Consider the following 12,322-nt stretch of genomic DNA (forward strand, 5'->3'; position numbering starts at 1 on the left):
CTTCCTCTTCTGTTTAAGATAATTAGCGAAGGATTGGTATTAATTCTTCATATGTGTGGTAGAATTAATCAGTGAAGCTATCTGATTTTGTGATTTTCCTACCAGAAAGTTTTGGTTTATGGACTCAACCTCTTCTTATAGGTATATTCAGATTTTATGTTACTTTTTGAGTCAGCTTTGGTAGTTTGTGTTTTTCAGGGCACTTGTCTCTTTTATCTGTGTTACCTAATTTGTTTGCATATGTTTATGTATAGTATTCTCTTACGTATTATGTTTTAACTTCTGTAAGTTTAGTAGAATGTTCCTCTTTCATTCCTGATTTTAGTAATTTGTCTTCCCTTTTTTTCTTGGTTAGAAAACCTAAAGGTTTGTCAGTTTTGTTCATCTCAAATAAACAACTTGTGTTGATTTTTCTGTTTTCTTCTTTATTTCAGTAATTTCCACTCTAATCTTTATTCCCTTCTGTTAACTTTGAGTTTAGTTTGCTCTTTAAAGATTGTAGGTAGAAGATTAGGTTATTTTTTGAGATACTTCTTTCTTTAAATTTTTTATTTAAATTCAGTTTAGTTAACATGTAGTGTATTATTAATTTCAGGGGTAGAATTTAGTGATTCATCTGTTGCATATAACACCCAGTGCTCATCATTACATCAAGTGCCTTCCTAAAGGCCCATCCCACCTCCCCTCCAACATCCCTCTGTTTGTTTCCTACAGTGAATAGTCTCTCATGGTTTGCCTCCCTCTGTTTTTTATTTTTTTTAATCTTACTTTATTTTTCCTTCCATTCCCATATGTTTCACCTGTTTTGTTTTTTAAATTCCATGTATGAGTGAAATTGTATGATATTTGCTTTTCTCTGACTGATTTACTTCGCTTAGCATAGAGGTATTTCTTTTTCTTTATGTGGGTATTGATAGTTATGAATTACTCTGTAAGTGGTACTTCAGCTGTATTGTATCTCTTTAAGTTTTGTTATGTTGTATTTTCATTTTTATTCTGTTATTTTTTTTTTAATTTTATTTTTTTTATTTGACGGAGAGAGACAGCAAGAGCAGGAACACAAGCAGAGGGAGTGGGAGAGGGAAAGCAGGCTTCCTACTGAGCAGCAAGCCTGATATGGGGCTCAGTCCCAGGACCATCATGGCCTGAGCCAAAGGCAGACGCTTAATGACTGAGCCACCCAGACACCCCAATTCTGTTATATTTTCATTATTGTTCATTTTATTTTCTAATTTCTTTTGTGATTTTTTCTTTGACCCATTGCTTATTTAGGAGGGAATTATTTGATTGGTACATTTTTATGAGCTTTTGCAATTTTTTGTTATTGATTTTTAATTTCATTCTATTAAGATTGGAGAATATGCTTTGATTTTAATCCTTTTAAATTTATGGAGTTGTATTTTATTTCCTTGTATTTGATCTATCCTGGAGAGCATTACATATGTACTTGAGGAGAATGTATGTTCTGTTATTGTTATTCTATTCTGTAGCTGTTTGTGAGATCTTATTGGTTTATAGCATTCAAGTCTTCTGTTTCCTTGTTCTCTCTGTTGTTGATAGCAGCTAATTGAAGTCTTTAACTACTATTGTTGAGTCATCTGGCCTTTTTTCTCTTATTCTGTTTTATGTATTTAGAGTCCTTCTTATTAGGTGCATATGTGTTTATAATTTTTATATTTTCTGATGGATTTATCTTTATATAATTATAAAATGTCTCTACCTTAGTAACAATTTTTTGTTTGTTTTAAAGTCTGCTTATTGTTACTTTAGTTATTCTTGTGGTTTCTGTTAATATATGTTTTTCCCTCCGTTTACTTTCCATCTGTTTATATCTTTGAATCTAAAATATGTCTTCTTTTGACAGCATATAGTTAGATCTTGCTTTTAAAAATGTAATTGGTTGTTATGTAATTAGTTGATTGAGTTGTTTATTCCATACATATTTAATGTTAATATTGATATAGTTGGATTTATATGTCAACTTTTTTTCTGTATGTCTCATTTTGTTCTTTATCTATTCTTTCTTTACTGTCTTCTGCATTAAGTGAATATTCTCTGATAGAACATTTTAATTCCTTTAATTTTTTCCACTGTATTTTAGTGAGTTATTTATTTTGTGGTGGTTCTAGGGTTGTATATCTTGACTTAATTGAATCTACTCCAGATTCATATTACCTGAATTCTAGTGAGATATAAAAACATTATTCCTGGGTTACCTGGGTGGCTCAGTCGGTTAAGCATCTGCCTTCAACTTGGGTCGTGAGTCCAGGGTCCTGGAATTGAGCCCTGCAGTGGGCTTCCTGCTTGACAGAGAGCCTGCTTCTTCTTCTCCTTCTGACTGCTGCTCCCCCTGCTTATGCTTTTTGTCAAATAAATAAATAAAATCTTTAAAAAAAAGAAAAAAAGAAACATTATTCCTATATAGCTTTATTCTCTCTCCCACTTTTTGTTGTTATTATATATGTTAAACCTCTATCTGTTATAAACCTAACAAGACCTGTTATAATTACAACTTAATATATAATTTTAAGTCTTCTAAAAAATCTGAGAGAATAAAGGAGAGAAATTATGTATTTATAATATTTATGTTATTTTTACTTACTATTTTTGGTTGTTTTTATTTATTCCTGTGGATTTGAGTTATTATTTGGTAACATTTCCTTATTCTAATACAGTTTTTTCCTCACCTGGCTATTTTATGCTATTATTGGCAGTTGTGTCACATTTCTATATTTTATAAGGCCAACAATATGATTATTTACATATTATTTTATGTCGTTGCTTTTAAAATCAGTTATGGGAAGAAAGAAGGAATAGGCATTTTTGCTATCTTTTATAATTACTAATTATATTTGCCTATACTTTTGTTTGTGGATTTGAATTACTGTGTGTGATCATTTACTTTCAGCTTGAAATTCTCATTTTGATATTTTATGACAGTTGTGTCTGGTATCAACACATTCTCTCAGTTTTTTTAAATGTGGAAGTACATTTTGCCTTCATTTTTTGAAGAATTTTGCTGGATATAGGATTCTTGATTGACATTGGATTTTTTTTTTTTTTTGAGCATTTTGAATGTGTTACTTTTTGTTATTTCTGATGAAGAATCCACTTTTAATCTTACTGAAGATCTCTTGTTTCTCTCTTAATAACACCTCTGATTTAGGAGCACAGGTTGATAGATGGAGGTTTGGGACCCCATTAATCTCAGTATTCCAAGGTGAACCAGTCAATGGGAGCTGGGCAGAGGAAGGGAGCCCTCAGCTTCCCAGCCATACTTGCTGCTACTTAATCTTGACCTCAGATATCTGACCGGGGGTGGGTGGTGAGAAACGCTGACCTCCTGCTTCCCCCAGTAAGCTACTGTAGCCTTCAGCTGCGATTTGGGAGGAGGGAGCCCTCTGTTTTTGGCTGCACCTACTCAGCATGCATTTTTCTTCCGCTTGGGTAAGAGAGAGACAGGGACAGAATAGATCGTGGTTTAAATGTCACAGGTTCTTATTCTTTTTACTGAGTTTTTGTAGATTTTCTTGAATAAATGTTTATTTGTTGCATGCCCATAGGATCATTTCCATTTTCTTTTAAAGATTATGTTTATTTATTTATTTATTTGAGACAGAGAGAGAGGATGTTGGGGGAGGAACAGAGTGGTAGGAATAGGGAGAAAGAATCTCAAGCAGACTCTGTGTTGAGCATGGAGCCCAATATGGAACTTGCTCTCAGGACCCTGAGATCGTGACCTGAACCAAAATCAAGAGTTGGTTGCTTAACTGACTGAGCCACCAAGGAACTCTGAATCATTTCCATTTAAAAAAATATTTTTCACCAGTTTTAAGGGACACAGCTTCATGGAGCTCCTAAACTGTCATTCTGGAAGTACAACTCTATTTCAGTTTTTTAGATGTGGTTTCCTTTGAATGTATTTAAATACCCAGTTTAATGTCTTTGTCTAGTAAGTCTAATATGTGGCAAGCAATGCCTGGGCTTTATCAGACATGGTTTCTGTTGACTGCTTTTATTCTGTGTATGGGCCGCTTTCCTTTTTGTTGTTGTTGTTGTTTGTTTGTTTTGTTTTCAAATCTCATAATTATTTGTTGAATATTAGACATATTACATAATATATTGTGGCAACTCTGGAGGTCAGATATCTCCCCTGTCTAGCAATTGTGGTTGTTATTCTTTATTGTTGTTGCTTTTTATTTGCTTAGTGACTTTCTTGAACAAATTCTGTACTTTGTCAGCTTTATTATATGTGGCCCCGAAGCCTCTGCTTAGTTACCTTAGTGGTCAGCACATGACTGTACAGAGGTTTCCTTATGTTTGGAGCTAGCAAGTCTCCTGGCCTTGGCTGGTAGGCTCTGTGTGCATGTGGTATATGTCAGTGCTCAAGCAGGCAGTGTACAACTTTGTAGTAGCTTTACTTCATGTTTGAGCAAAGCTTCAGGGTTGACCATAATTTCCCAGTACAGCCCTCAGGGCTATTTGGGTTATCTGTATCTTTTTCAGTAAGCTTTGGGTTTTTGTATCTTTCTCTTTCTTTTTTCTTTCTTTCTTTCTTTCTTTCTTTCTTGAGTGGGAGGGAGGTAGGAATGGGACAGAGGGAGAGGGCAGGTGCCATACCCAGTGTGGAGCCTGATATGGGGCTCAGTTTCACAACCCTGAGATCATGATCTGAGCTGAAATCAAGAATTCGGTGCATAACTGAACCACCTAGGTGCCCCTGGTTTTTGTGTCTTTCACAAATTTTTTCAGTTTCATTCAATTTTTGGACATAAAGTTATTGGTGTTAGTCCCTATTATTCTGCATATCTATAGAATTTCTACTGATGTCACCTTTCTTACTGTTGACAAAGGCAAATTGTGTTTTCTTTCTTTCTGTCTTGATTTCCTGACTAGTCCAGCTAGAAATTACTCAGTTTTATAGATCTCAAAGAATCAGCTTGTGGTTTCTTAATTATTCTCTCATTTTTCTGGGTTTTGTTTAATTGATTTCTCCTTTGATCTTTAATGTTTTCCTTCTGCTTACTTTGGTTTTTAAATTTGCTCTTCTTGTCCTAGGATCTCCAGGTGGAAGCTGAAGTCTCACATCCTTCTTCTCTTAGCAGTGTTCAGTGCTATAAATTTGCTTCTCAGTACTGCTTTTGTGGCATCCCACAAATCGTACATTGTATTTTTATTTTGATAAACTCAAAATTCTTCATTTCCCTTTTTATTTCTACTTATTCTTTGAGACATGGATTATTTAGAAATTTGTTAATTAGTTTCTAAACATTTTGGAGTTTTTCTAGAGGTTTTTCTATTATTTATCTCTGATTTAATTTATCTTGTGGACAGACAACATACATTGTGTGATTTGAATCTTTTGGAATGTATTAAAAGTTCTTTTATGGCTAAGAATATAGTGTTCCTTGGTGAATGTTGCTTGTGCATCTCTGTTGCTGGGTGAGGTGATCTATAGATATCGATCCAGGCAAGCTATGTGATAGCATTGTGCAAATTACCTCTATCTTTTCGATTTTTTCTCTAGTTGTACATCATTTACTGAAGATGAGGTGTCACAATCTCTAACTACAATTATAATTTTTTTTACTGTCCATGAAGCCTGGCCCAGAACCTTTTGCTTAAGTGCTCTGGGATCGTTGAATTCCCTGAAGTAGGGATTATGTCTCATAATTCTTTTGATCCCAATCTGTGACTGTTTAGTAAAAAATGATGTCAGTGTGAGAACTATTTGTTATACGTACGTACTGACTTTAGTTGTATAGGAAGGTTCTATTTAGATGAGATGCCTTTTCAGTGAAAACATACAAGTATTTGTGTTTTATTTGATGTATGTTACTTGGAAAAGAATTATAATGTAAAAATTAATCTGTGTGCCACAAAATAACTCTGTAGTTTAGCCATGGATTCAGTTTAATTCAGTCGAAATGCCATCGAGCTTTACTTTGACGAGGCATCCACAGTAGACTTTCAGTGTAGGTTATATTAGAAAAAAAGTCTTTAGAAATTTGAAATAAACTCATATTTATCACCCAATATGTGCCATTTTTGTTAATCTTAGGGCAATGAATGTTAAATTTTCTTTTCCTAAGGTGGCTCGTATATCATTTGGTTAACTTACATGATTTTTTTTTTCCTCCTAGAGCCATAGACATTCTAAGTGTATACGGCCCTTTCTGCCTTACTTCAATGTGTCACATCAGTTTGCTACCTTTGTTCTTAAAGGGTCCTTTGTAAGTATGTGGGACTTTTATTTTGGTTTTGATTTGAGAAGTTATATATTTTTTCACAGGCTAGCAGTTTATAAGTGAAGTCTTCTATTAGGAGCTATTAAGTGTTTGCATATGAATGGATACAGGCACTGGTGTCTTCTATCTGCTGAATGGTCTTAGTCAAACAGTACAGAAGCCTAAGAGGCAAAACTCCCTGTGGCTAAAACTCTTCTGTCACTTTGAAGAACACTTAACAAAAGTCAGTTTGTAACAAAATTGTTCTTGTTGGTAGAAGCATCAGTAGTCTAAGGAACTTTCAAGCATTCATCTTTTTATTACTCTGTACAAAAAACCCAACAACATAAAAAGACACCAGATTCTTGCTGTTTCTACCTGTTGTTAATTTTGAACACAGAAAATACTGTGCTTTTTCTGACTACTAATTGCATAAAAATTGTTTTTAATACTAGAAAATTCCTAAAAAGTGTTTTACACAGGTATAAAAGGCACTAAAATATTTTTATCTAAACATTTGCCAAAAGTCTGTGCTATTTATAAGAAATAAAGTATTTGCTTGAACAATATCTTCCTACTTTCAGAACATGAACTATTTAAGATTTGCCAAAGATTTCCTCTTTGGCAAATAGGAATAGACTGCACATTATCAGGGGTTCATTCTTGCTGGTATTAATTTTGGAAAGCCTCAGAAGATATGATGAACCACTCAACCATGCCTTTTTGTGTGTGTTTTTTCCTCAGAGTGAAATACCAGAGCTACAGGTGTGGTATACAAAGCTTGGAAGACCATCTACGAGATTTCTTTTTAAACAACTGGATTCTCTATGGGTAGTTTATAAAATAAATTCCTGTATTTTGAGCTTTGCAACTAGTAAAAGAGGACAGATATTTAATTAATGAATTAAGAAATTTCAATTTTATAATTGATTTTATAACTGAAGTATAATAGAGCTAAAGGTGTCCCCAGCTGTTTTTGTTTTTGTTTTTTTAAATAGAAGTCCTCCCCAAGGCATAATGGAATATAGGTGTGTTTGGTCTTAGCATTTAGTTTGTTGTGGTAAATGGTACCGCCATCCCTTGGCTGCCCAAATCAGAAAATTGAGTCTTATCTGAGACCATCTTTCCCATCCACCCTATCTTTGTATACCACCATCGGTCAAGTCCAGAGCATTCTATCACTGACATGTTCTTCTTGCGCAGTCCTCATTCTCCATTCCCACTGCTACTGCTTATTTCCGTTCCTGGATTTTGGAAACTCTTTCCTGTTTTTCCAGCCTCCAGCCACCCATCACATTGCTGCCACAATGATGTGTCTAAAATGCAGATCCAAGTTTTGTCACTCGATTGCTCAAAGTCTCTCAGTGATTTTTCTTGTGAGTTCACATCCCTGAGCATTGCACACGACTCTTGTGACCACCTCATAAGATAAAAGATGGCTTTCCTTTCTTGATGCCTGTTCTACTAACATGGCCTGTACTCACAGACCAAACTTCTTGCCCTTTTCAGAGCACGGTGTGCCACTTTACTCCCCTCTGTGACTTTGTATTTGCTTCTTCCTCCTCCTAGAATGCCTTCTCCTCATGTCTTTGTTGTCCTTCAAGACTCAGCTCAGGTGCTGCTTCCGCTGAAGCTTTCCCCACCGGTCCCAGCTCACAGCCACCAGCATAGCACCATAGGAGAAGGTGCTTACCTAGTTAAACACTTTTGCCACTACATTGGGCCCTTTGAGGACTGGGGCCCTGCTTCATTTAGCTTTTTACTCTGGGTCCCTACCATCATACTTATTAGCACATGGTAGTTCCTCAGGAAACATTTCAAAGAATGTGAATTGGTCCAAGTGAACACATTACTTCACCTAATTGACACAAATCTACTTTTCCTGGAAATTATTAATGTTTTCTGAATTAACTAGTCACTATCAATGATTGAACACCATTTCTGCATTAAATTCTAAAAAAAAGAGCAGTTTGCTTTTTGCACAACAAATTGATAGATATAGCATGTTAAAATCAATTTTCCTCACAGGAAAAATAGTATCATTTGGGTTATTACCTGAACCAGAATGTGGTATTAGGTATTTCATGGATCTGACCAATAAGTTATTATTAAAGCAAAGATATGGTATAAGCCCTTTGAAGTCAAAGTAGAAAAAAAAAACCCTCATATTTCCTGAAATGGGCATACATGTAATGCCTATGTTAATTATGCAAAGCATTCTGGTGTCTTCAGAGGTCCGCATGCAGCACAGGACACCTCCATATAGGGAGTGTTTCTCTAGGGAAGGTCATGCACTGAGTGAAGCAGTTTGTAAACAGTTTGTTGTTAAATCCTGCAGCAACCTTAGGAGGTATGTATTTCCCCCCCTCATTTTGTGGCGAAGTAAGCTGCCAAAAGCATAAATGTGACATAAACCTAACTTGCTAATTGAAATGTATATTGAACATGTCAAAAGTAGGACCTTTTTTTTTTTTTTTTTAAGAGTTTATTTATTTATTTGACAGGCAGAGATCACAAGTAGGCAGAGAGGCAGGCAGAGAGAAGGGGGGGAAGCAGGCTTTCCACTGAGCAGAGAGCCAAATGCGGGCTCAATCCCTGGACTCTGAGATCATGACCTGAGCTGAAGGCAGAGGCTTAAACCACTGAGCCACCCAGGCGCCCCAGATCCTTTTTTTTCTTAATAATTAAAGGTTTTCTCTGATTAACAGATGAGTCATCAGTGAAGGGTTTTTTTGTTTTTTTTTTTTTTTTTTTGCATTTTTCTCCCTTAGTAAAGTCCTAAAAAGTAAGTAAGCAGATCTCTTATTTATGTGATTTGAATATACACGGGTTCTGAGGAGCTTACAGTGTAATAGCAAAGAATAGACAAATAGAAATTTTGGTGTCATCTAGTCTTGCTTCCTCCATGGAGGGAAATTCTTTTGTTTTGGTTTTTTTTTTCTCCACATCTTTAATGTCACTTTCAAGAGAAATTCTTTTAAAATCCTATCTACAAAGTATAATTTTATAAGGTCTTCTAAATAACTTAAAGAAAAATATCTCAAGGCCTTGATTTTGGGTGTGGCCTTCCTGAGTGGTTATGAAGTTTTAGCAGAGTGAGTCTGGCTTTCCTTTAAGTTGACTTTTCAAAAAGTTGATTTTGCCCAAATGAGATGAGCCAAAGCACCTGGCCTTGACCTCTGCATTTTCATTTTCCAGCTTCTCGACAGCGGCGGCACTTTCACCCTGGAGCTGCAGGAGGACGAACTCTTCACGCTCACCACTCTCACCACAGGGACCAAGGGCAGCTACCCACTGCCTCCAAAGTCCATGCCCTTCCCACAGGTTTATAAAGATGATTTTGATGTTGGTAAGTTTTTTTTGTTTGTTTTTATTAAAACTTAACATGTTTTCCCTTTTTAGCACTAGTGGATAGATTTCTACCTGTCAGACGGCTGCGTGATAGAACTCCTGTAAAGTGTAGCTCTCAGTGTCCACGCAGTAACTGAGACCTTGTTTCTGTGTTACCTCAAGGTGACTCAGCTTGCGAGCCCTGCATTTTTCAGTGCCAGAAAAAACGGAGAGGTCATTGTGAGAATGAAAGCTATAATCCTAACTTGGTTTTGGGGAAGCTTAAGGTTTGTGACCCTGCCAATGCCCTGTTATTCACACTTCATGAAAGCCATTCAATGAGTTTCCTCAATGAGTGTGGAGGTCAAGGTCCTTCACTTTCTGCAGGGCTAGTGGACTGAATGCTGAGGGGAGTTAGGCTCCCCGTGGGGGCTTCATCTTATTATCTACCTGGGAATTTTATGTTTACACCCTCCAGGTTTTCTAGGAAGATCTGTCCTAAAGCTGTTAGAAAAGCTTTTGATTTTAGGTAACATAAGAAAGCTGCTTGAAAAGTTGGAAGGCACAGTCATTGTGGGTATAGTCCCAGATCGCTCAGTAAGTGACTGAACTTGGTGAGCAGGAAATGTACAGCTTCTGGATCTCAAAGACAGGGTCAGGTAGCTCTCTTCTTTGCTCCTAAAATCCATAGCTGTAGGAGAGAAACAGGGAAGGGGACTGCCATTGAGAGAGCATCTTGAACCTCCTGTCTGCAGGGCTGCTCTTTGCAGCACGGCTGGTTGGAGACTTCTGCTACCCGCTCCTGGTCAGTCACTGGCCGCAGGTCTCAGCAGCCTTTCCCAGGAAGAGATATGTGGGTTAATTGCAGTACGAGGCCCCTTGGACTGTGTATTGGAGTCCTCTCAGTTATTCGCAGAATGGAGACAACAGGGACCCTTGGAGGCTCTGTGCTTCGTTTCCTGCCAGTTCTCTGAAGTGGCCTCTTAGAGAATGCATGAATAGGCCACCAGAAATGGCTTTGCAGTCTGTTGCTCACTTGTGTCGTGGCCAGAGTAACTCCTCTGGTCTTCAGTAAAGGAGTCTGTGTGGGATACGGCCTCATGAATAAGAGAGAAGTTCCCCCAACACCAGAATTACTTATTCTATGACCTGAAAACCGAAAAGCAATTCTAAACCTTCAAATCTAAAATGTAATGCTTTATTGACTGCAAAATAAACTAAAAACTATAAGTCAGGCTGTAGCGCTCCTTTATGTGTTTCTTAATTTCTCAAATGATGAATAGGAAAACATTTAGAAAAGCATGACGTGTGAAATTAGCTGTAAGATTATGACTAAATTTGCTCTTCTCTAGCCTTTGTCATTGTAAAAGTGTAATTTAATTAAACAACAACAACAACAAAATTGAAAGATAGCTGAGGCCCAACTGCTTCTGCTCCATTTTAGAAATAGAAAAGAAAATTTGGAATATTTAAATTCTGTGATTGACATAGTGAGCCATTCCTAATCTTCTGTCAGCTGATGACTGTGACCAGGGACTTAGAACCTTGTGTGGCAGACACTAGAAATAACAAAACTAGCTCTTATTGAGCCCTTGCTAGGTGCTGCTTTATGTACACGCTTGACATGCTTTCTTTCATTTAATTCTCTTATCCTCACGCCCACGTAGAGAGGGGGGTGCTTGAGACACAGGACAGTTAAACAAGTTGGCCGGGGGGACAGACTGAGTAAGAATTTAAATCTTGGGTCTCCCTTTCTCTAAAACTTATGATCTTTCCTCTTATGCAGTTGCATGGATTAAATATGTAAAGTCTGTCTATCAAACTGATCGTATTGGTATTGAGTAATAATGATGATATACTTTATTAACTTAACCCTTAAACTTCCGCTTGTTCTAAGTATCATTTACTCATTTAGGACTTCTCAAAAGTGTTTAAAAAATGTGCCATAAAATATCAGAGAAGAGAGATTCTGTAAGAATTTTATACTAACCAGAGAATTTAATTGTGTTCTGAACAGATTACCCGTTTTTTAGCGAAGCTCCGAATTTCGCTGATCAGACTGGCGTCTTTGAATACTTTACGAACATTGAAGACCCTGGGGAGCATCGCTTCACACTACGCCAAGTTCTCAATCAGCGGCCCATTACTTGGGCTGCTGATGCGTACAACACCATCAGTATTATAGGAGATTACAAATGGTATATAAAACTGGTGTCCTTAATGTAGATCTAGCCGAAATAACCTTGTAATGTTGTCAGGTACATTCTGAAGCAAAGACTGTTCAGTGGTCTTCCTTGTACAAGAACCTAATGGGTGTGTGGTAATTGTTGAATATGAAAGCCACAAGCCAGCATGTGGTTTTGCCGCCTCAGTGTCCTTCCCTCATATTTGCCAGTTTAATAGTGATTGTTGCAGGAACAGATTGCTTTTAATGTAAAAATTAAGGACTTTTGGATCCACTTGTAGTTTATTTATTTATAAACAGATCTAGTGATTTATGCATTTTTGGTTTTGCTGGGGAGTTGATTTGTTGATCTGGTGTTGCCACCTGCTGGATCCATTGTAGACTTACACTGTTTTAGCCTTCGTGGAAAATCTGTTCACCGGCTGACGGTAGATGGCAATAGTGAAAAGCAAATCAGCTTTTACTTGGTGGGTGAGTTCAACTCTTTCCTTTAGGTATTTGTTAAAGACACAATTTATATTTATTCTACACTTCAAACGTAGTGACCGAACCAAAACTTCACCTTCATTATTAAAGTCAT

At 36.7% G+C, this 12,322-nt stretch overlaps 1 protein-coding gene across 2 annotated transcripts in view; it reads left to right on the forward strand.

Moving 5' to 3' along the window:
* Positions 1–12,322, forward strand: part of GALC (galactosylceramidase) — a 66,036-nt gene that overhangs the window by 44,466 nt on the left and 9,248 nt on the right. For both annotated transcript variants that reach the window (XM_059373579.1, XM_059373580.1), the window contains exons 11-14: positions 6,144–6,233; positions 6,972–7,058; positions 9,426–9,576; positions 11,575–11,755. In XM_059373579.1, the coding sequence (XP_059229562.1) occupies positions 6,144–6,233; positions 6,972–7,058; positions 9,426–9,576; positions 11,575–11,755 (509 nt within the window). The remainder of the gene's footprint in view (positions 1–6,143; positions 6,234–6,971; positions 7,059–9,425; positions 9,577–11,574; positions 11,756–12,322) is intronic.

The sequence above is a fragment of the Mustela nigripes genome, chromosome 13 (assembly GCF_022355385.1).
Source record: "Mustela nigripes isolate SB6536 chromosome 13, MUSNIG.SB6536, whole genome shotgun sequence".
In the NCBI taxonomy this organism is placed as follows: Eukaryota; Metazoa; Chordata; class Mammalia; order Carnivora; family Mustelidae; genus Mustela; species Mustela nigripes.